Here is a 27304-nt window from a genome sequence, read left to right on the forward strand (position 1 = left end):
TCACTGCAAGCTCCGCCTCCCGGGTTTACGCCATTCTCCTGCCTCAGCCTCCCGAGTAGCTGGGACTACAGGCGCCCGCCACCTCGCCCGGCTACACATTTTCTTTATCCATTCATCTGTTGATGAATATTTAGGTTGTTTCCACATATTGCTATTGTGAATAGTGCTGCAAGGAACACAATAATACAAATATCTCTTCGAGTTTCTGATTTCAATTACTTTGGCTAAATATGCAGAAGGGGGCTCAATCATATGATAATTCTATGTTTAATTTTTTGAGGAACTTCCACACTGTTTTTCATAGTGGTGGCACCATTTTACATCACCACCAATGGTGTGGAAGGATTCCAATTTTCCACACCCTTGTCAACACTTGTTATCTTTTGTCATTTTGATAATACTCATCCTAACAGGTGTAAAGTGATATTGCACTGTGGTTTTAATTTGCATTTCCCTAATTATTAGTAATATTGAGCACATTTTCATATACCTTTTAGCCACTCACATACCTTTTTTGCAGAAATATCTATTTAAGTCTTTTGCCTATTTTTTTAATTTTGACTTTTTTTGCTGTTAAATTGTAGACATTCCTAATATTTTGGACATGAACCCCTTATGAGACACAGGTTTGCAAACATTTTCTCCCATTCTATAGGTTGCCTTTTCACTCTGTTGATTGTTTCTTTTGCTGTGCAGAAGCTTTTTAGATCTCATTTGAAGTATTATTACAATAAAAAGTCTTACATTTAGAGTTAAGTAAGATTTTAAAAATTAGATCATAATAAACAAGTATCCCAAAGAAGATCTGACAATTAAGGAGGGAAAAAAATGTCTTGTTCTTTTCTTCCTTGTTACAATAATAAAACCTATTCACTGTACAGAATATTGTGGCTGAAATCTCCTTAGCTCGGTCTGAGTTGCATTTTGTATAATCTGAAGGTGGCTGAAGGGGAGCACTGAGGTGGAGCTGTCCACTGATATTTTGGAGGAGCTGATGTGTTGGAGTCTCTAACACCACATGAGAAGGACTCACAGGGAGCAGCATACAGTGATACTCATGGCTAAGACTTATCACAACAAAAGACACAAAGCAACATCAGCCAAGAAAAAAGGTGCATGAGGTAAAGTCTAGGGGAGACTAGGCACAAGCTTCCACAAGTGCCCTCCCAGTGGTGTCACACAGGATGTGCTTAATTTCCCCAGCAAACCAGTTCGCAAGGCTTTTAATGGGGCCTAGTTACAAAAGTGCCCTCTGCCTAGCGTGATCCCAAAATTCCAGACTCCAGAAGGAAAGCAGGTGTTCAGCATTAAACATAGTGCATATACAAATAGTTTGGGCACAGTGAACCATCCTCATCAGTTCTGGGAATGGTGGGAACCCTCCTAAAGTCCAAGTTCCCAGATGCTAGTCAAGGGTCAGCCTTGTAAGCAGCCCTTTGAAGGACAGCCACCTCAAGGCTGCTATGTTAGCTTTTTTCTACACAACCAGGCTCTCATCTCTCTTCTGAATTTTGCTCAATCTCTTTTACCTAGATGTACTGTAACTGGTAAGGGAGTGTATGTTATATCCATGGGAAGACAGCCTTAAGGTTTGAGTTGTTTTCTTGCTTCAGTATGGATCCCTGGAGGCCTAGGTTCCCCTGGATAGAATCAGTCCCATTGCTCACATCCCTTTATTGAAGAGTCTCCCTTAGAAACTCTTTCTCACCCCCTAACATATCAGAAAACACAAACCATACACATAGATATTCAGTTAAGTTTACGTCAGAGGTGAGGGTATTTTCAGATTTTGTCAGTTACCAGGTGCTCTACTGGGGTTATGAACTGGATATTCTTTTTCTTTTTCTTGCTCTGGGCTTGTCCTTTTAGATATGACACTAGAAGTGACACCTTTGCATGACTCAGATCACTGATTTTTTTAGAAGTTTTAAATCATATGGAATTTAGCAATAGCAAGTGGGGCATTATCACTCCAGTTTCAAGGCTTTCTGTTTCTTCTGTAATGACAGCTTTTCATGCCTAATGCTCTGAGTGTACTACTGAAAAGTGCATAATAGCTTCACAGTCGTTTGCCTTCTAATATTGTACTTAGCAATGCAGCTTCAGGAACCACGTGTATGAAAGGCTCCATATAAAGCCAAATAATGTAACATTGTTCTACTCTAATTTCTTTCCCTATAGATGTAATTTACGTATGGTAGTGATTGCTAAAGTGTGTTTAGCTAATGTAAAACCAGTAGAAAAGAAAACGAATGTAGACCACTGTATTAGTTTCCTAGGGCCACCACAACAAATTACTACAAACCTGGTGGCTTAGAACAACAGAAATTTATTTTCCCATAGTTCTGGAGGCTAGAAGTCCAAAATCAATGTTTCAACAGGACCACAATTCCCTTTCTGGTGCCTCTCAGTCATCCTTGGCATTCCTTGGCATCACCCCAAACTCTGCCTCCATCTTTGCCTGGGCTTCTCTGTGTATCCTCTCCTCTTCTTATAAGAATGTCTGTCATTGAATTTAGGACCTACCCTACTCCATATGACTTCATCTTAACTAATTACATCTGCAAATATTCTACTTCCGATGAAGCTCACATTCTGAGTTTCTAGGTAGACATGGATTTTGGGGAAACACCATTCAACCCACTACAACCACATATCCACATGTCCCTATGACACCATAAAAGGGGTTTCCAATCATTGCTATTCTCAAATAATGAAAGTTATAGAGGGATTTGTGGATGAGGCCCAATCCTCAAGAGGAGTGAATCATTGTCATATTAAAAGGAATGTTTCTAAAAAAAAAAAAAAAAAAAAAAAAAAAAAAAGCTAGAATACTGTTATTTATGTATTTATACCAATTATATCCAGACTAAAAAGGTTAAATGTTTTACGATTTTTGGTAAAATGTTTTAAAATATTGGTACCTAATGGGAAATATATACCTCATGAGGTAGTAATAAATTGGTACTTAATGGGAAATATGATACTTCCATGAACCTTTACAGAGAACACCAAGAACCCAGCAGGTATGAAAATTCTATATTCTTGGGAAGAATGATGACAAAACCAGTCTCTCGCAGCATGAGCAATGATATATTCTCTTAGAGGCAGTGTGCCGGAGCATCAAGGACAGGGCCTTCAAAGCAGAGTCATGTTTTGGTTCAATTCACAGCTCTACCATACACTAGCCCTTATGGTTTGGGCCAGATGCTTCTGAGTCTCAGGTTCCTCAGTTGCAAAATGGAGATACTTATACTTATCTTAATGCATTATATGAGGGTAAATGAGATCATGCTTGTAAAGGACAGGCACACAGGAGAAACTCAACCAATGTTGGTTGAATCAAGTTACGATCTAACCCAATCTCAAGACAAGCACTGACTCAATTTTGGCTATATCTGTGGTTTTCCTAAACAGCTTACACTGACCCACTGAACTTCCATTAGCACATTTTGAAGAAGTTATTCTAAATGTCATTATACCCCGTTCATCTTTCTCTAAAGTCTTCAAACTTGGGATCTAACATTTAAATCAAAACAACCTGGCCATTATAGATCCTTCATTAATAAATTGAATATGGCAATTTTATTCAACATCTCTGGCTTCTTCCAACACCAGCCCATTTGACAAGAACCCATCTAGGTTTGCTGAGGGTATTATCCATCTTATTTCCTCATCATTCTTATGTTGATATAACTAAAATCATTATCTGGGTAGAGATGCCAGAGGGCTAGAATATTCTGTTTCCTAGAGGGAGACTCAGAGAGTTTATCTCATAACGAATTTACATTGAGGATAGAGATTAAGTCTGCTTAAGTCTCCTTTTGGGACTTGGCCGAATTTGACAAAAAATAAAATCAGAAACATCCATTTTTAAGTGATTACGGTGTTCTCAAGGATGTAATATGCACAACCAAAACGTCCTTCCTCTATCTCCCAGTCAGCTGTTCAACTGGTAAGAGTTGTCAGTGAAAGAAACTGGAGTTTAGAGGGCATGCAGTCTGATTCGAACAAGGCAGGATGTAGACAAAAGAGGAAATGAATAACAGGACCCTATGAGAATACAACCTGTTTGCCTTTGGCTTTTGAGACACTTTCACCATGTTCCGATACTTTAGGAACAACTCAACTCCTAAGAGCACCAGGATTGCTGTTTGATTGTCCATCTCATCAACATCCATGTTTGCTCATCAACATCCATGTTTGATCTGACCCAGCACACTACTTGTTTTTTATTTTTTAGTATTTATTCACCCAACCACACTAACTCTGCACCAGCTTTTCCTGGGGTCATGAGGGGCTTTGTTTATTGTCTTTTTTTGTTTCATTTTGCTTTGTTTTGTTTCAGCCTTCAGGGTGTTTTCATTAATTCCTAAACAAGTTTCAATCTTATACCAAAAAAAAAAAAAACACCAAACAACAACAGAAACTAAGGGTTGGAAAGGATTTATTTATAGCGACCATCGTTTTCATGGAGAGAGTAACCGTCACTCTCTCAAAATGGTCACTGAGCCCTGCATAAAAGTAGCCAGTACTAAGGCACTCTTTACATACTCAGCTATTTTGTCTGATATCTATGTAGTCTGACTGTTCTCACCAAAAGTTTATACAATCTGAGAATTCTCTTTGAAATTGAGTTAGAATTGGTCTTGCTATGATTCTTCTCATTGTTCTTCCATTTTATTAGTATCTTTATAAACTCATTGGATGCTCATACATTTGAACGTTTCAATGTATTATAATTATTATTCTTATTAATTATCAAATTGTCCCATATTTGGTCAATGTCATCTTTGTTCAAGTTGGGTCATTTTGACCTAACTCCATCAGTCTTCGATAACTCCCTTGCTTTGCGGTGTGACAAGATGTTGCAGGCCCATCTTGTACATTTCTTTATCAAGACCAAGAATTAGCCATTGCTCTAAGAAGACTTGGGGCATTTTCAATTACTTTCAAAGTCATGCTTGGGAGAAATTTCCTTTCTTGAGTGGTATTTTGTCTGATTATTAAAATAATATTCCTTTTGATAGAATATACTAAGGAAGATAAAAAAAAAAAAAAAAAAACAGAGCCACTGATACCACCATCATCCAGAAATAATGGATGTTAACATTTTATCTCTCAAACCATCTTTCCATTTAAAGTTTCATGCTGTGCCTTTCCTTTTTCTAAACAGTAGGAAAAGAGATGATGAATGAAACTAGACATTTTAAATATTTAGACAAAATAGGTTGAATACATATTTTAACTTGTTAATCATTTTTGAAAAATTCTAATATTGGCCATTAAACTTCCAGGGCAAACTGGTATATGTGGGAAACTTTAAATTTGAGTAATTTGGATTTTGCAAAAGCTTTTTTGCTACCATTGTTGGCTAATGCCAAAGATCGTCTGCAGAGCTGTAAGAATGTACTGGAAGGCAAGCAGAACTGTATGTATTAATAGAAATGAAAAGACGCCAAAATGAAAAGTCATTACAGAACCAGAGAGTATTTTTTAAACTTGTCTACTTTTCATTTGTAGCACGTATAATAAAACTCTTACAATATTTAAAGCTAGGGTTTTAGATTGATGGAGAGCTCTATAAATCCCAGATTACTATTAATGTGCTTGTAGTCCAGCTCTAGTTACAGGGTTGTCATTGTTTCCATTGAAAAAGGTTCGTTTTCATTTTTTAAAGATCTTTAGTAGCCTGGAAGAATTAAAATGGTGATTTCTAGCAATTTTAAGCATGAAGTAGATATCAATGTCATTCACAAAATAATATGAACTAATTGTCTAGTTAAGTGTCTTTAATATCTTTGTTCCCCCAAGTGAGTCCAATGTGAAAGTAACCTAGAAGCTGCTCCGTCTCAACCCCCATATCACTGGATTCCACCTTACTTGAAGCTCCTGAGGCTGAAAGAGGACTGAAGTGACATTTTCTGCCAGGCTTTGTCATGCTGCCTTTTGCCCACAGGTTCTTTAATGTCCAAGGGGCTTTTTGTGCCTACAGGGATATTCCACACCCTTTGTCCTTTGTTTACAGTCCAGTTTCATAACCTTATGAATTTGTCAAACATTTAGCATTTTTAAAACCTAAAACGATAAGCGTTCCTCAAAGCATGGCCACCAAGTCAACAGCATAAATAGCCTTTGGGAGCTTTTCAGAAATGCAAATTCTCGGGCCTCAACCCAGACCTCCTGAATCAGAAGCAGCTGGCTGTGTTCTACCAAGTCCTCCCGGTAATTCTGATGCCTGTTCAAGTTTTCGTTGCTTTAAATATTCACATACTACTTATACAACCAATAAATCAAATGTATATTAAGTGAACAAAACAAATCTCCTCAACCATTTACACATTGATTGCAAACTTAGTGAAATGCATTTAAACATTCAACTTAATCACAAGCCTAACATTTCAGATTTCCCTGCATTAAACATCTTACAAAGGAAAAAATACACGTAAAGTACCACACTGATTACAGAACCAATTATTTTTTTGACAATATAACTGGACACAAAGCTATTAATGTCATAGATTTAATTTTGTTTTTTATTCTTAAATCTCCTTTTATTTTTACTTTTGTATGGTCCTGGAATTTAAACTTCTGTGCATTGCTGGGTTGCTGGGAATTCTACAAGAGACTCTTTATACTTTCTCAGGGTTTATGTCATTTTTTCAGACTGGAAAGAACAAACACATCGCCTCAGGAAGTCAGGGATACAGGTTAAGTGGATTACTGGCAAGTCACTTAATTTTGGTTGGTTAGTGGGAACTGACTGCTAAATTCAAGGTGACTTAAACTCAAGCTGCTGGCCACTAGACAATATCTTTTTATCACATAGTTTTTGCTTTTTGTCATGGAGTCTACATTGGTTTCCCATCGCTGCTTTAACAAATTACCACACACTTAGTGGCTTAAAACAATACAAATATATTATCTTACAGGTCTGGAGGGCAGAAGTCTAACATGAGTATACAGGGCTGTGTTCCTTCTGGAGGCTCCAGAGGAGAATCCAATTCCTTGTCCATTCCAGCTTTCAAGGGCTGCCTATATCCTTAGGCTTGAGGCCCCCTTTCTCCATCTTCAAACCCAGTGTCTTCATAGCTTCTCCTCTCATTTGTAACCTCCTGCCTCTCTCTTATTCTCTAGTGTTATATTGGGCCCACCCAGGGTAATCTCCCCATCTCAAGATCATTAACTTATGAATGTGAATCTGCAAAATTCCTTTTGTCAAGTAAAGCAATATGTTCATTGATTCTGTGGTTTAGGACATCGACATCTTTGGGGACCATTATTTTGTCTACCACCTGACACTTTTTGTCAATATATTTCCCATTTTTACTGTGCATACACATATACACAATGTATTTTTAATTAGGCTTTACAATATATAATTTTATTGCCTGGTTTACAACTAAATATATTGTGAACATTTTCTTTTCTTTTATAACAGTTAAAATAATTGCATAGCTTGGAGAAAACATAGTTTACTAAGCAATCTTGTTGGGGAAATTTAGGTATAATTTTTTTCCAAGGAGATTTCATTCTTTTTATAATGCTGTTAGCAAAAAGGAGAGTCTGTCTTGTATAACTTTCTGTAGATGATGGAAATTTGCCCTTCAATTTAGTCTTTTAACTTGCTTCTCTACATCCACCTAATCATCAATCAAGTAATTCATTTTCTCTTTTCCTGTCCATCTCTCCCATTTGCTTCCTCCTTTTTACCCCATCTCACTGGCACACATGCAGACAGATTTCTATTATCCCAGCGCTTTCTGATCCTTCCCTCCATCACCTCCCTTTAAAGAGGCTTTCTTTCATTTTAAAGAGACCATTTTAATTGATTTTGATCAACTCTGCTCAAAACTTTATCCTCAGGTTCACATTAGGATTAGCCTTTAATAATCTGAAGATATAATTCAATTGTTTAAAAGACCATCTTAATAAGACCTTGGTAGAGTTACATGTATCAAGAAACATAGGACTTGGGCACAATGTACATACGGCTGACTTTCTTTTGAAAAAGGAAAGTAGTTTCTGAGGGGAGGGCAGGGCAGAGGTAAGAAGTAATTGGTACGTTAAGGAAGTGAGGAAGTGTTAGGGACCATTATGGAAATGTTTTTGTTTTTGTTTTTTTTTGAGACGGAGTCTCACTCTGTCACCCAGGCTAGAGTGCAATGGCGTGGTCTTGGCTCACTGCAACCTCTGCCTCCCTGGCTCAAGCGATTCTCCTGCCTCCGCCTCCTAAGTAACTGAGACTACAGTCGCATGCCACTACAACCAGCCAATTTTTGTATTTTTAGTAGAGACGGGGGTTTCACTATGTTGGCCAGGCTGGTCTCGAACTCCTGACCTTGTGATCTGCCTGCCTCGGTCTCCCAAAATTGTATTCATTATTTTAAGGCAACTAACAAATGATCTTCTTTCAGTTAGGACATTGGAGAAGTAGACTTCACTGGTCATGAAATTGCATGATATCTAAAATTGTTGTTTCTGGAAATAGGTAAATGTCAGTTAATAGTAACTTTGTATGGAACGGCACATGCCAGCTAGCATAAAAGTGGTACATGTAGATGGTAGTATTCCAGAGTCCTGGGAGCCATGAGGTGCTCATCCATCACAAGGCCATCACAACCAGGTAGAAATGCCTCAGGAAAGCCGTGGGGTTGGCCATGCCAGCATTTACACATAGAACGCTTCTTGGGCAGCCAGTTGTCATGGTGCACAGACTCACAGCTCTCTCTGCACACAACAAGGTCACAGTTCCATCCATAGGAGGAAGGGCAGACACGAAAGCACCCCAGCGTGCAGGTTCCCCCATTTAGACAGCAGGTTCTGTTTCGTTCCTTACTGTCCTTTATCCCCATGGATGGCACAAACTGTGAGACAAGGACGAATTGCAGGCTCCTCCTGGGGCTGAGTGCTATCCCCTTGAAAGCCAAGTCTCCCTGACATAGACATGCAAGATATGGTGGCCCAACCTGGCCAACTAATTCCAGTTCAAATGCTTTTGAAATGGCCACGATCAAAATTACACTCTGTCATTGTCCCCTGGAGTGCAACGCAACCTCTGCCTCCCAGGTTCAAGTGATTCTCCTGCCTCAACCTTCCGAGTAGCTGGGATTATAGGCATGTGCCACCATGCCTGGCTAATTTGTGTGTGTGTGTGTGTGTGTGTGTGTATTTTTAGCAGAAATGGGGTTTCACTATGTTAGCCAGGCTGTTCTCAAACTCCTGGCCTCAGTTGATCTGCCCGCCTCGGCCTCCCAAATTGCTGGGATTACAGGTGTGAGCCACTGCACCCCGCCATGGATTCTGATTTTTAAAGAAATTTAGAAGATTTAAGTTTTATTTGTTTGTTTTTAATCTCTGGCATCACATGACTCATTGCAATATTTAATAATATATTAACCTGGCCTGGTTTCAATATTTAAAAACATTGACCTTTCTTATTGGCATTGTGTTGTAATTAATTAGTTAAAAAATCATCAAAAGATTTCACTTCCAGAGAAACAGAAAAGTGAATCTTAAAATTTAGACTTCTTAGCCAAGTGCGGTGACTCATGCCTGTAATCCCAACACTTTGAGAGGCTGAGGTGGGCGATCACCTGAGGTCAGAAGTTTGAGACCAGCCAGGCCAACATGGTGAAACCCCGTCTCTACTAATAATACAAAAAGTAGCCGGGCGTGGTGTCGCATGCCTGTAATCCAAGCTACTCGGTAGACTGAGGCCGGAGAATTGCTTGAACCTGGGAGACGGAGGTTGCAGTGAGCTGAGAGAGCGCCACTGCACTCCAGCCTGGGCGACAGAGCGAGACTCTATCTGGAAAAAAAAAATTGACTTATTTTTATGGACATTTAACTAAGTTGGTATTTTGGAGTAAATGGTTATTATTGTCTTCCTCATTGGAAATTGCATATGTGACTGGTGCTAGCTAACCACTGGACTCCTTTTCCAGTTCACTTATATATATAACACCACAAATGCTGCTGAGGCCTATTTATTCATGGTACAGTTTCTACTATTTCTTGCAATTATTTGGCTTACAAATTATGTTAGTTATTTGTGGCTTATGCAGATAAAAACAATACATATCTATACTATATGAACAGAAATATACTTAACAAAACCCCACAAATATCTATCTATAGTTATAGCTATGTATAAACACTTTCCTACTTAAGTAAATAAATTTAAATGTACATAATATTCACTCTTCTTTGATATTGCTATCATAATTTTGTACATTTTATTCACATTAACTTTTTTCTTATGTGCATCACGTCCCTTTAGAAGCATAATTTATTTCATTTCATGATCTTTGTTACTACAAATGATCACAACTTGAAAAATGGGAGCTCCTTTAAGTTGACTGTTTTTCCTTTCAGCAGTGTCCCTGCCATTTAGAAAACAAATCACTCTTGTTTCCTGGCAACAACAAAATGTTACAGACCTATTCTGATTTTATTCTGCCCAATAACATGAAATTGACTATCCTCTAGTGGTTTCTGGTTCTTTTTTTAAATAGAACAATATTAGAGACAAAAATCTGGTCACTAGGGATGTTTACAAGTGTCAAGTGGGGAAAGAGTACAGCTATTACTGCTGCTTTGGGACTTCTCTTGGTAGTGACTGAGCTTAAAGAAAATACTTCTTTTATAAGTGTGTAAAATATTGTTCTTTCCAGTATAGCTTATCATATCGTTATCCCTTATTTTTCTTATTGTATGAGATTTCAGCAATTACTAAGAGTTTCTTCCTCTACATTGATCCACTGTGTCACCCAGCAGCACAGTAGCCCACTTTCCTCCCACCTCCTCTCTCACGCTCTGTTTTCTGGGACAATGGTTCTCAGCCTAGTTTTCATATTGGAGCAGCTTGGGGAGCTTTAAAAATGTTGATATGGGTCCCACTATCATAGCTTCTGATTTAACCTTCCGAAAAGCAGAATATGGTGTCAGGATTTTCTAAAAGCTCCATAGGTGATACTAAGGTGCAGCCAAAGCAAAGAACCTCTGTTCTAGAAAAGTGTTGCAACCTGAATAAAACCAACCAGGCACAGTCCCATGAAATTACACCACAGAGGTTCCAGGGATATCAGCTTGACATTATAAACAGAGAAATTAAATGAATGCTTATCTTTTGACTGCTTTGCTTCAGGAGCTTTGGGGATGGGGACTTGTTAAAGAGGAAAACACATCTGCCTTTTTTTCAATCTTCTTGAAAGACTCATGTGTACAGGTCGTTGACTTCTCCAATTGCTCCACTAGCATTTCTGTCTTTCAGCCTCATCTTCCTCACTCTTTCCTAACCTTGCTCTAATTACTTCAAGATTTTAAAAGGCCTTGATTTCTTTATCTCTGAGGTTAAGATAATGTCTGCATGTGACACACACTAAATCTAGTAAAATTCAACAACGTATTGTAAAGTTCGAAAAAACCATAACAAGTTGGCAGTCAAGGGTCCTAGCTGCCTGAAAGGATTTGAGAAGCTATAACAGAAGTCAAATCTGCTTCTCTGGCGATGAGATTCCAGAAGGTCAACTGCAATGTTAATCCACACTTTTCTTATCCTTTTTTTATCCTGTCTGTACACACTTTAGGGAGTGCTACATGTTTAAAGAAGTCTGAAGTATGACCTCTAGGATTAAACACTCCTCTGCCCCCACCCTCTGATTCTCTCTCTCTCTTTCTTGGGGTTTTAGGCATCATAAAATTAATGAATTCATCTGATATAGGGAATTGATAGTTGATTATAATTATAGACCTTATTGACATATCTACCTCCACTTAAGTTACTTTTCCATGATGGAAGCCTGCATTCTTATAGTATGAAAAACAGAATGTCTGTTTTAGTAAGAGGACAAAGGCCTAGGACCTACTCTATTTCTGTGTCATCTATTAGTATTAGTTCTTCACTTAGTTCCCATACACACCCAAGTCTGGGAACCATTGTCTTAGGGCATCGAATAAGGAAGGGTAGTTGCTTCTCTAATGAGAAGGGCCTTAACAGAAGATGGTGAATTATTCTTTGCTCAGAGGAGTTTAGCTGCCTTTTTCCCTCAATTCCCTCCCTGCTAAGGATATTATAGATAGAGTCTTCTGTTTTTGTGGGCTGCCATCTCAGAAGCTTTGTCTACTCTTGATATATTGCCTGGTTAGGATTTTAAGAAAATAACAGATGATGCTTTCAAAAATATGGCGGTCTCAATTCCCTCTTTCTTAGGAGTCTCAAACTTTAATATGCAAATGAGTCCCCTGGAAACCTTGTTAAAATGCAGATTATGCTCCAGTAAATCTGGGTGGGACCTGAAATTCTGAAGATCTAATATGCTCTCAGATGATGCTGATGTTGCTACTCTGAGGAGCAAGGTGCTAGCTTTGGTTCTCAGCTTTGGCAGCATGTTAGAATATAGGAGGAATATTTTAAAAAATAATGATCCCTAGGTCCCACTCCTAGAGATTTTGATTTCTCTGACTTAATTGATAGAGAATATGGCCTGGGCATCAAGAGTTTAAAAAACTCTCCAAGTGGCCAGGTGCAGTGGCTCACGCCTGTAATCCCAGCACTTTGCAAGGCCGAGGCGGGCGGATCACCTGAGGTCAGGAGTTTGAGACCAGCTTGGCCAACATGACGAAACCACGTCTCTACTAAAAATACAAAAATTAGCTGGGTGTGGTGGCGAGACTGTAATCCTAGCTACTTGGGAGGCTAAGGTAGGAGAATCGATTGAACCTGGGAGGAGGGGGTTGCAGTGAGTTGAGATCGCACCACTGCACTCCAGCCTGGGAGACAGACTGAGACTCCATCTCAAAAACACTCTCCAAGTGACTTTCCTGTGCAGCAAAATTTGAAAACCCCTTGTCTTAGTCCACCATCAAAAGTTAACCAATATCACGTTTTCTTCTTTTGATTTTTGTGGTTTTTTTTTGTAAAATGGATCTTTTATTCACTCCTCATGCTATCAAATACAGCATGCTTAGATAGTTCAAAGCAGTGGTTTACAAATCTCTGTCCTCACTGACCCTGGTGTGGAGAAACTTCCATCAGAAGTGGTAAAATAAGAAAAATAAGGATAAGAATTATATAGTGAATTTCATAAAGCTCAAATAATTCATTTCAAGGATTATTCTTTGAAATTGTCTTTCACACCTTTTTGATGTTAAAAATATCCTTTGTAAATCAAATTAAGGTAGTAACATATTATACCTGTTTATTTGCTTTTCTCATGCTCTTAATTTGGTAAATAAAGAGTTGCAAATCTTATGTTGATCTCCACATATTTTTGGAAATTTTGCTGGTTCATGAAATTTGAAAATCTGGGAGCCATGGGCATGATAAATCCACTAAAAATTAGAAAAAATCTGATCTGTAAGTCTAGAAAAATATTGTTATAGAAATATAGTTTTTAATCTTTGATCCTGTAATCCCTGGGGCCAAGCAGTCCTTGAATTTTGTAAGCACCAGAGTTTACTGCTTTCTGTGTCAGTTCAGGTCCACTAAGAAGCAGACTCCAAGAAGCAATTAGACTTGCAAGAGATTTATTGAGGGAAACACCAAGAAACAAAATGAGAGAGGAAGCAGGAATGGGCCAAGAGGGCCTTCAGACAGAGAGGCAGGTCTGACCCATGTGGGAAGGAAGGACGGGTGGGTAGGGAGAGCCTCATCCAGTAGTGCAGCTCTGAGAAAGTCTCAGCCAGGCTGATGGGGAGCCCCAGAGCACAGACTGCCCATCAGAGGGGTCCCCTGTCAGGAAGGAATGGCCCAGCGCTATTCTCCCCACCGTGTTCTGTCATCAGTTTGGAACAGCCTAGGGAGGGTGGCCTTAGCAGGAATGCTGCAGGGCATCCGAAGGTGTAGCAGCTAGAGTGTCAGCCAATGGCTCTCTTCAAGCAAGTTCTCTTCTGTAGGGCGATCTGTGTGTGCATTGCCATGGCTGCCACACTGGGACTTGCAATTCCACAGTGAAAATGTATCTTTTTTCTGTTGGATGATGTAAAAGAAAATTAGCCATATGGCAGGTCATTAATGTTTCTCTGTATATCTTGCTTTTGGTCTTGTCCGTTTTAACCAATGGCCATTTATCAATTATAATTCATCATCATGTCTGCTGGGCCCACAATTATCTCCATAAAATATGTAAAATCGCTGGTCACTGGATAAGTCGTGGAAGGTAGAACATCTGGCTTAAGTAATGAATACGTGTTTAATATTACCTTTTAAACCTGTAATGTTGGTAGGTTTTTTCACGTAGTAAAAATTCTATTTGTTAGTATTTCTTGTTATTATTTCTTATCTTATATTAAATAAGGCATTATTAAGCATAATTAACTTAGATTATCTTTTTCTTGGTTTGCCACAGTGTATTGTCTAGCATGACAGATGCAGTATTGGCTCGAGTGTATAAACAATCAGATTTGGACACCCTGGCTAAAGAAGCATCCATCCCAATTATCAATGGGCTGTCAGATTTGTACCATCCTATCCAGATCCTGGCTGATTACCTCACGCTCCAGGTTGGTTTATTTATTTGTCTTACAAAAGAGAAAAATCAACAAATAATTTCTGACTTGCTCTAAGTGAAACCGTTTACTTAAATCATGGCATTGGGGTTTTATTTTCAAATACCAGCTTGACAAAGGATTATAGCTTATGTGTGCATTTTCTGGGGAAAACAGGGCATTGTTAAAAACAGACTCTAAGATCCTTCTGCACTCAACTCTATTCCCAAACTCTTTTAGCCCGTATCTCATCTTCTGTTCTGTCAATCCCTTTGATTTCGGTGCCATATTTAACACAATGAATGAATAGAGAACACTGGAGCATACAACATGGACAAGCCGTATGTGATTCTATAGACATCAGAGTCTGTGGCTTGGGAGTGAAGACTGGTGGAGTGTGCTTTGAATATTCAAAACGGTCAGTTACTAAGTCACTCTGGGAGAGGGGCCACTTTCTATCATTTTAACAAACTGGTTGTTTAAAAGTAGGTTTAAGAATATGCAGAATTTATAGAATTGGAGCTCAAATTTAGCCATTCTAGTCCTCCCAAATTAGGAACTTGAATAACTTTGAAAGATTTCCCTTGTTTGGTTTGCCACAGCCAATCTACATGGTATTGCCTCTGGAAATCCTAACAGCCATGGTTTCTATGTCTATGGATGACTGAGGAGACAAGATAAACTGGATAGGCCCATCTTCTTCCACATTTGAATAAACTACACACATTTAAATGTGAGGTTAAGCTCAAAATAAAACACTTTGGACATGAGGATGAGATCCATGCAGAGAAGATGATATAATTATGTCAGATACCAAAGTGACTGTCTGGGGCTGTGGCTTTACATATACACCAGATAATTTAATGCTTCCCCCTGGGGCTTTATCGTTCATTACTAGATTATAAATTCACTGAGGGAAAATGAGCTGTCCTGTTCATCATAATGTCCCCTGCAGGACCTCGTGCAATGCCTTCATACAGGAGATACTTAACGTAGGAGCTGAATGAATAAATAGCAGCTTGTTAAGAGCATGGAATAGAAATCAGATGGATCTGGAATTAAATTCTAGCTTAGCTAACTAGTAGTTCTGTGATCTCCAAATTGCTTAGCCTTTCTCTTTTTTAATCTTTTTAAATATATAAAATATATAAAACCTACAGACACTTCAAGAAAAATAAAACAAACGTTCACGTGTTCACACAGTTTTGTCAATTTTTAACGTGATGGAGTAGTTACTTTATAATTCTTTGCTGTTTTTCAATAAAACATTACAGATAGAGTTGAAGCCCACCATGTGACACTGCCTGATCTCATTTTCTTCCCTTCCACAAATATATTATTATCCCGATATTAGTATCTTTACACATATCTATAGCCATAAACAACCAACAGTATTATTATTATTTGAGACAGAGTCTCACTCTGTCACCCAGACTGGAGTACAGCGGCATGATCTTGGCTCACTGCAACCTCCGCCTCCCAGGTTCAAGTGATTCTCGTGCCTCAGCCTCCGTAGTAGCTGGGATTACAAGTGTGTGCCACGTCTGGCTAATTTTTGTATTTTTAGTAGACATGGGGTTTCACCACATTGACCAGGCTGGTCTTGAACTTCTGACCTCTGGTGATCCACCCACCTCGGTCTCCCAAAGTGCTGGGATTACAGGCATGAGCCGCCGCACCTGGCCAACTAACAGTATTATTGAGCATCTTTGTCAACTTCATATAATAGGAACATGCCCTGAGCCACCATGCTACACTGTTCCAGGTATTCTGTATTTCCCCTTTCTCATACCAAAGAATTTCAGCTCCATAAAAGCAGTGATTTTTGTCTCTTTTGTTTATTGTTATATCTCCAGGGCCAAGGACAGTGTCTCAGTGTCTGGACATCAAAGGTGCTCATTTGTATCCAATGAATGAATACAACTAAGATTCAGATTTGAAATGTATGAAACTCTTAGTCTCTGTACAAGTTCATATGATGCCTTGGTTTAAGATATTAAGACATTTTACCATGTTTTTGTGATTGTACATTCATCTTATTGAATTGCTCTGTGTAATGCAAAAAAAGTGGGAATTCATTCCTTCTAACAAGGCACTAATATTGAGATTAAGACTATTTATTTTAACCTTAGTAATTGCTACGCATAAGCGAATTTACTCCTGGATTTCATCTCCTTCATCCCTTGCCTTTTAGGAACGCTATAGCTCTCTGAAAGGTCTTACCCTCAGCTGGATAGGGGATGGAAACAATATCCTGCACTCCATCATGATGAGCGCAGCGAAATTCGGGATGCATCTTCAGGCAGCTACTCCAAAGGTAGGGAAACTTTTTGCCTTGAAACTAACCCCTCTCTTAAATCATCCTCAGATGCAATTACCCAGTGACAAAAAAGCTTTCTTCCATTTAAGTATAGCACAGGTGAGGCCACAAAATTTAGGTTACATTACTAGCCCTACTATTAAATAGCTATCTGGCCTCTTGAGAGTCCAATTTCCGAGCTCTACAATAAGAGATAGTCTTGGCTGATGCCTTTTATTCTATGAGTCAGTGTTAAAAGCATGTCTGAATTATCCCTTTGAATACCCTGCTGTAGGCCGTTATGATGACTGGCATCGTGCATTACCACCACGAAGGCTGAAGAAAGCAATAAAATTCAGGCAGCATAGAATTCTCAACCCATGGGAATGGTACTGTCATGTTTCTAATACTGCAATTTGGTAGAAAAATGTAAATTCAATGTGAGGATCACAGTGATGGCATCTACATCAGCTTAGTATTTCAAAACTCAACGCTGGGGGCCTTTTGGCTTATAAAATTTGGGCCCCACGTGGCTATGAAAATGACCCCTGCATACCTCCTACCTTGCTGCTATCTCTCACAGCATGTGTGGAATACATGACTTCTTTCATAGGCCCAATGTAACCCTTTTGATACACAAGAAACTGGTAATAATTGTTGCCTCTGAGGAGGGGAACTGGGAGGCTTGAGGATAGAGGTAGGAGGGAGACTTTATTTTCACCATACAGTCATGTATGGCTTCATAACAGGGATACGTTCTGAGAAATGGGTCCTTCGGTGACTTTGTCGTTGTGGGAACATCATACAGTGTACTTACACAAACGTAGATGGTATATATTTTTATTTATATATATTCTTTCACATGGTGAAATAAATGTTCCAGCACCATTACTAAATATCAACCTTAGGCCAGGTTCCCCACAAGCACACCACTGTGGGGATTTGTGTACAGATGATTCATTAAGGAAGTACTCCCAAGGGAGATCCCTAAGGGATTAGAGGGAGCAGGACAGGGAAAGGGAAGAATCTAAGCGAGGATGCCATTTACAGTGACCAACCATCCCGATTTGCCCAAGATCAAGAGATTTCTGGGGACATGGGGTTTGGGGTGCTAAAATTGAGAGTCCGGGCAAACCAAGGTGATTTGGTCAGCCTAGTCCCATGTCATGCACAGTCCCACAGAAAGTAGCTTCAGTCTGATCTCATGGGTGAGCTCTGGAGTGTAAGTTATGCCCTAAAGTTATCCCAGCATTGGTCAAGGGCAGCAGAAGAGGTGGAGTGGTAAATCCCCTGGCACTTTTGATGGGAAAAGCAGCCTGGTAGCCAGAGAGCTGTCCCCTGAAGACGAACTGCAAGCACTAGGTGTTAAAAACACTGAAACTGGGGGAGGGAGCAGAAGCCATGAAAAGGGATCTCCCGGGTGCCTCTGAGTAGAGCACCAGCATCATCTGCTGCATCCGGCCAAAACAAAACTAGACACCACCAAATGCTTTCACCAGGTGTTTTTATCTTGCTGTCTTGGATTTTTAGGGCTACCGTAACAAATTACTACAAACTGCACGGCTTAAAACAATGAAAATTTACTCTTTCACAGTTTTGGAGACTAGAAGTTTGAAATCAAGGTGTTGACAGGCCACACTCCCTGGGAAGCCTCTCAGGGAGGATCATTTTTTGCCTCTTCCTGCCTCTAGTAGCCCCAGGCGTTCCTTGGCTTATGGGTGCATCTCTCTAATCTCTGCTTCCATCACTTTAACTCTGCGTCTGTGTCTCTCTGTACAAACCCCCCCTCTTCTTATAGGGACACCAGCCATATTAAATTTAGGCCCACTTTTATCAAGTATGACCTCATCTTCACTAATTACATCTGGAAAGACTATTTCCACATAAGGTCACATTCTGAGGTTCTGGGTGGGCGTGAATTTTGAAGAACACTATTCAACCAAGTACACTTGCCATAGAAAAAATTTCCACTGCATGCAGTGGAAGTCATCCTATTATAGTAAATTTGCGGGACTCAGAGAGATGATCCTTACAACAGATAATTCTCCTCTTTTATTCAGCGTGAACTGAAATAAGGGTCAGATCCGATATGTGCTTAAGGTGGCTTTTATTCACTTTATGGGAAGGGTGAGTACACTCTCCATACAAAGCTAGTTTGAAGAAAGGCTCTGTATTAATGCAAACTCTTATTGCATTTGGTTCCCACAGATGAAACATACATTAACAATAATTGTTCGCTGGTATAAAGATCTTTTGGAAGGCTTCATTCTGTTGAAGAAATATATGGTTTAAACATTTTATTGTATGACAAAGATGTTTTATTAACATCAAAGGAAAAAATTCTAATATTACAGAGTAATTGCAGTATTGTTCTTATGCAGAAACTCATTTAAATGATAAAGGGTACTAAAACCTGGTTAAACCTTGGTGGGGGTAAGAGTTTTGCAAAGTCTCCTGGAAAGTCTGATAGTGCAAAAGTCGTTCCATCAATTTGTAAGTCTTCAGTTGTTAGCAGACCTGTTTCCTTTAACGATAAAGCTAGGAGATTTATTGTAAATTTTAGAAACACTGAAACGTTTCCAAGGCCATGATTAATCTATTTTCCCGTTCTTTAACCAAGAATAACTTACATGTTCAAGAAAAAATAATTTTGTCCATGATTGTAAAATTGCTCCATAAACTATCAATAGTAATGATTTTAACATTGTTCTAAGTGAATACTTAGACTGAACTGGGTGTGTTAATCACCTTCTTTGTCTGGTTTTAAAATTTATGTAAAGGCTAGTGAGTGATTTAGTATTGAAAGCTGAGATGTGAGTGAAGAATTCCTCTCTGTATTCTAAGTCATGCCACAGTGCGTGCAAGGTTGGGTGATTTTCTAATTTCCAAACCTCTCTGTTGGTTCTCTAAGTACTTATTGATTCCTTTTCTAAGAATTATTATACTTAGGGAGTATAAAACCTACTCTCCAAAGGGAAGGCTAAATTTTCAGGGTAGGAGGCACCTGGGGTAATATCCAAGTCTCTTCATTTATGTTTACCAGTATGGCTGTTCACAACATTAGTTGCTAAATTAGCTAGCCTTTATTAATTACTTTCCCCAAATCTCTATAAACAAGGCCCCAGAATTCATCGCTACATGAGGGTAGAAAAGCTGCTAAAATGTCAGCAGGCATCTTCATCAACCTCTGAGTAGTTTCTTCTTTCAAGAATGCTTTAACAGAAGAAGAAACTATGGTAGACAATCACGTGCAAATAAACACAATTTCACAAATAAACCTAGACATGCCTGTCACTGGTTGGGTTCCTTGGGAAGCAGACTCAGAGTTTAGCGTGCAGGACAGGCAGGATGCTTATCAGCATTTGCCCTTGAAATCAACAACTGTGGAAAGGAAGGGAAGGAAGCAGGAGTAAGAAGAGGGAGAAGCTGAGTTGCGATGCAGGCCCAACAACAGCCTTGGCTGATCTTATGGAAAGTTCTGGATCTGAGATGTCCGTTCAGCTGTCTGAAGTTGGGCATAGGGGGTCAGGTTTTCTTACCCTCCTGTCAATCAGCCATTGAATGTGGGTTGCCCCGAAAGGGTGTGTGACCTTGGGTGAGGCTGCTCTCTGCAGCTGAGGCAGTGCCCAAAGGGGGCTGACAGCTGAAAGCCATCTTCTGGCAGCACTCCCAGCAGCTGGGGGAATAAGTCCTTTATTCATGATTATTCATGGAGGGGGATCTGGGGAGCAGACCACAGCATTCACCACAATGCCTCAGTGAAAAGTGATAAAAGTCAACTCGTAATCAATGCTAAGAACTTGGGAAAACGAGAAGGATAGAGGAAGGTGAGGATAATGACAGTGTTTGAACTGACGAGACTTCCATGTGGAGGCTCTTGGAGGTGAGGCTGGGCTAGAGTTTTGAGGAGCTGACACATTGTGATGAAGACACCCAGGAGGGGACGAGAGAGGAGGTGTTCAAGGGTGAAAGGCTGTGATGGCAGAAAAGGGCAAGATGTGTACAGGGATGACAATAAGATTGGCTTTCCTGCAGCAAGATGTTGAGAAGAATTAAAAGAGACAGAAGCAGGGGGTGGAGGTGGGGAGCCTTGATGCTCTTAATCAGTTTTGACTTAAGAAACAAGTAGTAAACATCAGAGGCTTCAGAGAACAGTTATTGCTGCTGTGTACAGAATAGGTTGGAGAGTGAGGGTAGAGGCAGGGAGGCTGCCTGTGGGAACCTGGGATAGCTTGGGGGAGCTTTAGCTGTTCCCATGACGTCCCCTCACCCAGAGTAGGAGCTAGGCTGAGCAAGCGAGTCACCTAGGGTGCAAAATTTGTGCATGCATGGCCCTGAGAATGCGTGTTTCTTTAAATTTTTTTATAGCGCCTCCTTAAATGTTTTGCCCTAGGCACTTCGCTTACCTCTCCGGTGTCTGACTCTGCCCTCACCAAACAATCCCGAACAAATGTATAATCTTAGCAAAAACAATGTATTTGTTCTGTTAATGCCTTTCAAAACAAGCACCCTGCACTCAAAACGCTTGCTGGGGAATGCCAAAGAATGAGACGTGTGTAATGGGGGAGGGGGTATTGAGCTGGGATGGTCAGGGAAGGTTTTTCTGAGGAAGGGACATTTCAACTGAGACCTGAAAAAGTTACCCACATGGAGTGGGTGGAAGAAAGAATTTCAGACAAAAAAGGATAGCATGTGCAAAGATAGGCAAACATGCATTCATTTGTACACTTCTGAATATAATCCTCTTAAGCCATTATGGAAACCGGAAGAGGTGTGTCCAAGAGTTAGAAAGCACCATGCCTTATGTTTGCCTTTATGATTAAAGAGGTTGGAGATAGTGAAAGATGCGGCCATTTGTTGTCTTTTTAAATTCCAAAAGGCACTACTGAGTTTGGAATTCTAGGTGTAAAAATCATATTTTACTGAACATGGTGGGACCACATCTTGAAAAAGGGAAGGAGAGGAGATATTGAAAAGAAAATAATATATATAGAAGAAAACATGTATAATAAAATTACCTAAATAACAGTTAAATTCTTCCTCCTGTAGGGTTATGAGCCGGATCCTAGTGTAACCAAGTTGGCAGAGCAGTATGCCAAAGAGGTATGCTCTTTACCTGTAAAGCTATGATTGCCTTTTACTGTCCCATGAAGTTATCTAACCAGCGTGCTTACGTATGCTAGAATGGTACCAAGCTGTTGCTGACGAATGATCCATTGGAAGCAGCGCATGGAGGCAATGTATTAATTACAGACACTTGGATAAGCATGGGACAAGAAGAGGAGAAGAAAAAGCGGCTCCAGGCTTTCCAAGGTTACCAGGTTACAATGAAGGTACAAATTGATGCCTCTCTGAAGGTTCATTAATTCCATTCATAAAGGCCAGAACCATCTAATCACTCATTCACTTTACGGGGAGCAGACTGTCCTTTCATTCCCTATAAAAATACTCACTGACTCTATCCCCTAGGGACTTCTCTCCTTCCAAAGATTAGCTGTGTCCTTTGGAAAGGCATTTTTGTGCTGGATGAAGCAATTTGAAACCCGGTCAGAAGAGAGGAGCAGGCTTTTCCCTTTCACAAGAATCGAGGCATTGCAGTGTTTTACTCTTTGTGTGTTTAAAGAAATTAGGTTACTTCTGATGCATGCAGTTTCTTGTGATTTCTCCCCTAAGAAAAGCCCCTTAACTATGCTCCTCAGGCTAGTCCTTGCCTCCATCTTCCAAGGACCTCTAAATCCAGTTTGGTTTTGCTAACTCCCTCCAGGGCGTTCCAGGGGACTCATCTGTTTGGCGGTCTTCCAGTAAGATCTGGAGCAGTGCTTCTCAGTCTGGAGCAGGTATTAGCATCCCCAGAGGAGTTGTTAATACACAGCTGGCTGGGTCCCACTTCCAGGGTTTCTGATTCAGTAGGTCAGGGTGAGACCTGAGAATCTGCATTTCTACCAAGTTCCCAGGTGATGCAATGCTGCTGCCTCCAGGGCCACACTTTGAGAAGCAATGTTCTGGAGAAATACCCTAAAAGCCAAGTGCACAGAGGTTTTGTCAGCAAAGCAAAAAATCTACTTTGGTGGAGAAAGGGATTAAGCAAGTACAATTAATATTATATTGATAAAGTAATACATAAATACAAGTTCTTTATTGTTACATATAAAATAGAACAGAAGTTTGAAAAATAAAAAGTAAAAATGTCTTTCTCCCATCTCTTTAACAGAGACTATTCCTAGAGGTAGCCACTATTTAACAATTTGATGTGTCTCTTTGCAGACCTTTTCTGTGCATTCACATATATATGCCTCAATACACACATAACTATTGATTTTTCATAAATTTTAGACATTATTTATTATTTATTATTATTATTACTTTTTCCACTTAACAAATCTTAGATTTTCTTGCTCATTCATTTTTCTTAGTTGCTGCATAGAATTCCAAAGGATAAGTGGAACCATAATTAACTTAAAATGTTTCCTATTGATAAATTAGGCTATTTCTGAGAATACCGATTACGAAAATGCTGCAATGAACTTGCTTATACATATTTCTTTGTGCAAATATTACTGGAGAATAAGATCCTGAGAAGAAGAATTTTGGGGTGAAGTGGTATATACTTTTTAAAATATGAGAGTGCTGCTAAATTGCTCACCCAAAGAAGATTAAAAATGTATGCTCCTGAAGCTGCATATTATAGTTATTTTTCCATACCCTCTCCATGTTTAGTTTTCATTTACATTTTTAATTTTTCTAAATCTGGAGGAAAAATGGCATCTCATCTTTTTTAAAATTAGCAATTCCTTGGTTAGTAATAAAGTTAAGCATCTTTTTATGTTTATTGGGCATTGCCCTTTTTTCTAAAAATTGCTATTACATTTTTTGCCCATTTTCTATTTTTTCACCTTTTCTATTATTGATTATAGGAGCTCTTTATATATTATGGCTAATCCCTTATACATGTGGAACATATTTTCATGGAGATATTTTAAATTACATAAATCACCTCATACTTACACTTGCTTGGCCAATCTTATATGTGTTTCTGGTGCTGGAACTGTAGGCTTGAAGAACAGTCATTTTATTGATGTATGGCATGTATAAATGTTATTTTTTTCCATGTAATTTTGCTGGTATTTTAGAAACTCTAAGTGTTCTGAAACTAGAGCTTGGGTGGGAGGTAAAACAAAATTTTAGTATAAAGGCAGTAATTTTGAGGTAAGAAAGTATGAAGGAATGTAGTTTTGAATCTGTATGTGAACAATAGAAATGTATAGGGAAATGTAACTTTCAGGAATTAACTGTTGGAGAAAATTAAAACTGCTAGTACATTTGCATTAAGAATGAAAAATCGAATGCATAGTGCTTATAATCCTGTTTAATTCACCCCTACCTCAGTAATTTGATCCAAATTGTTTTAACTAGTGATGAAGTATGCTTCAAGTGCTAAAAATAATAATTTGGAGATAAGCTCCAAATATAATATTATCACACCAAAGCAACTTTTTAAATATAGTGGACTATAATTGGTGACTTTTACTATCAGCCACATATTACATTAGTAGAGTTATTTACTGAAATGTCCACTGTTCCACTAGACAGAATACCAGAAAACTGAGTTACTGGTGTAACTTGAAGTGATGCTCTGTTAAATTAAAAAAAAAAAAAAGACTTGCTGGGCACGGTGGCTCATGCCTGTAACCCCAGCACTTTGAGAGGCCAAGGCAGGCGGATCATTTGAGGTCAGGAGTCCAAAACCAGCCTGGCCAATATGGTGAAACCCTGTCTCTACTAAAAATACAAAAATTAACTGGGCATGGTGGCGCATGCCTGTAGTCCCAGCTACTCAGGAAGCTGAGGCAGGAGAATTGCTTGAGCTCTGGAGGCGGAGGTTGCAGTGAGCCGAGATCGCACCACTGCACTCCAGTCTGAGCGACAGAGCGAGAATCTGTCTTCAAAAAAAAAATAATAATAATAAATGAAAGTACCACGTATATTTCTTCTGAGTATCTTGAGATAAAACCACCGCTCTGCTCCTTGTCTCTCCCTTTGCATTGATCTCTGACTGCAGGCCATGTGTGTTTTTAAATACCGAAGAAAACCAATATGACTGCCACATATAATAGTCAAAATATGGTCTTATCCCCATCTCTTTAGACTGCTAAAGTTGCTGCCTCTGACTGGACATTTTTACACTGCTTGCCCAGAAAGCCAGAAGAAGTGGACGATGAAGTCTTTTATTCTCCACGATCACTAGTGTTCCCAGAGGCAGAAAACAGAAAGTGGACAATCATGGTAAGCAAGAAACAAGGAATGGAGGATAAGTTCTTTGTGTGGTTCCAACTTGGTCATTCATGCCTTTGGGGAAAGAATAAGCAAGTGAGATTATCCAACTACATTACTTGCTCATGTAACATCTATTTTTTTTCCAGAAACTTTATAATACATCATTAGTGCTTATTAGCATTTATAGTGTATTTGCATGGAGTGAGATTAATCTCCTTTCAAATAAATCCATTTTAACCAAAATTCTTACCACCCTTGATCCGCCTGAGCACCAGCCACCATTGTTTGCCAACCATTGTAAGTTGTATAATTCTTATTTTAGAATCTCTTTGTTCATGTTTAGAGAAGGCCCTAATTCAGTTCCTGCATAAACTGGGCATTCAAAACATCTTACTTTTTCCCTTCTCTTTTTCGTCATTCCATGCCTTACTTTATGACTGGGCTAGATACTTGTTTTGGTTCTTTGAGTTTGGCCATAGGGATACATGTGTTTTTAGGTATAGAACATTTCCAAATTTCATGGCAAAACTTATCTTAAAAATTAATGGTTCCTTTCAGATAAAGCCACTCGTTTCATCTCCATCACTGTCATTCTAGGAAATATTAACCATATGTCTACTTTACAATATCCCAAATGTCACCTGCTCTGGAAAATAGTACTGACATGTCTAACTTAGCGCCACCATTTTTTAGCTTTTAGTGACTTAACTGGTCTCAATTACTGTATCAGCCAGGATCTTACTTGCAAACGGGAGTCCACTCTAGGTAGATACATGGAGAATAATGTATTAAGAGACATTAAGCTGCTCCCAGAATCTTTTGGGAAAGGAAGTGCAGTGAATAATTCTTGGACACCACATAGCCAGGGACAACACAGGCAGAAAAACTGCCCAATGACACTGTGGTTCTTCTGTAGCCAGAACACCACTGACACAGCCTGGTGCCTAAGGCCCTTGAAACTAGATGTCAGATACTCCATTACAGCCACCACAGCTGAAATAGATTTCTCTACCTGCATATATAGCAGAAGATCCAATCTCTCTGAAGACGGCTTCTACTGCATGTTGTTCACTTCTGCATCCAAGTCTGGAGTAGACGCAGCTGAGTGGGATGCCTGTACTCTAGCTGCAAGGGAGTTTGGGAAATGTAGTTTTTAGCTTTCAGCCTCTGGAGTAGAGAAAAGCAAGTTGGAAAGGACGAGCTGCTAATTATTTATCTAATCTATAAATTGGAATAGGGTTATTGTGAACATTAAAGTAATATTTGTAAAGCCTTTAGCATAGTACATAACACATAACACATGGTAAATATTGTTATCATAATTATTACCCTCATTATCATCATCTTCACTATTGATCTGATACAGACCCAATAAAATAAGCAGGGGTTCAAGCTCAACTATGGTTGCTTGGCAGCCAACCATGACTCCCTTTTCAATAGAAGCTTGTATATTAGGCCTAAATTTGTCATATCTAATAACAGGGATGATTTTTTTTCACCGCATCTTTCCAGCTTGCCACCTCAGGACACTAATTTTGGCCAAAATGTCAACTGCCTTGTTATCTAGGCCAGTACTTGTGAAGCCTTAATGTGCATTTAAATTACCTAGGGGGTCTTGTTAAGGTGCAGATTTGAATTCTGCAGGTCTAAGATGGGGCTTGAGATTTGGCACATCTATTTTTTTTTTTTTTGAGATGGAGTCTCGCTCTGTTGCTGGAGTGCAATGGCGCGATCTCGGCTCACTGCAACCTCTGCCTCCCAGGTTCAAGCAATTCTCCTACCTCAGCCTCACGAGTAGCTGGGATTACAGGCAGGCGACACCATGCACGGCTAATTTTTGTATTTTTAGTAGAGATGGGGTTTTCATCATGTTGCCCAGGCTGGTCTCGAACTCCTGACCTCAAATGATCCACCCACCTCAGCCTTGAAAAGTGCTGGGATTACAGGTGTGAACCACCGTGCCAGCCCAGCACTTCTAATAAGGACCCAGTTCATGCAGGTGCCGCTGTCCTGCAGACCACATTTTGAGTAACAGATCTAGATGACAAAGAAGAAAATGTGAGCTCCCCAACCACATACCTCAGGAAGAGACACAGCGAAACATTTTCCTTGAGCTCTGTTTTGCATCAGAAGACAATTGAAGTTACAAAGATAAATCAAGTAAATCCATCAAAGTAGATCCTTTGTAGAAATTCAGTAGGGAAAACAAAAAGGAAACTTTCTTTTTTTTTTTTTTTTTTT

At 39.4% G+C, this 27304-nt stretch overlaps 1 protein-coding gene across 1 annotated transcript in view; it reads left to right on the forward strand.

The window, feature by feature from the left end:
* OTC (ornithine carbamoyltransferase) overlaps window positions 1–27304 on the forward strand; it is a gene marked incomplete at its 5' end in the record, with an annotated part of 59252 nt that overhangs the window by 24081 nt on the left and 7867 nt on the right. The window contains 5 exons of the mRNA XM_011980197.1: window positions 14352–14505; window positions 16685–16807; window positions 21839–21892; window positions 21973–22122; window positions 24935–25072. Coding sequence (XP_011835587.1) covers window positions 14352–14505; window positions 16685–16807; window positions 21839–21892; window positions 21973–22122; window positions 24935–25072 — 619 coding nt within the window. The remainder of the gene's footprint in view (window positions 1–14351; window positions 14506–16684; window positions 16808–21838; window positions 21893–21972; window positions 22123–24934; window positions 25073–27304) is intronic.

This window comes from Mandrillus leucophaeus, unplaced genomic scaffold (genome assembly GCF_000951045.1).
Source record: "Mandrillus leucophaeus isolate KB7577 unplaced genomic scaffold, Mleu.le_1.0 Scaffold209, whole genome shotgun sequence".
Classification (NCBI taxonomy): Eukaryota; Metazoa; Chordata; class Mammalia; order Primates; family Cercopithecidae; genus Mandrillus; species Mandrillus leucophaeus.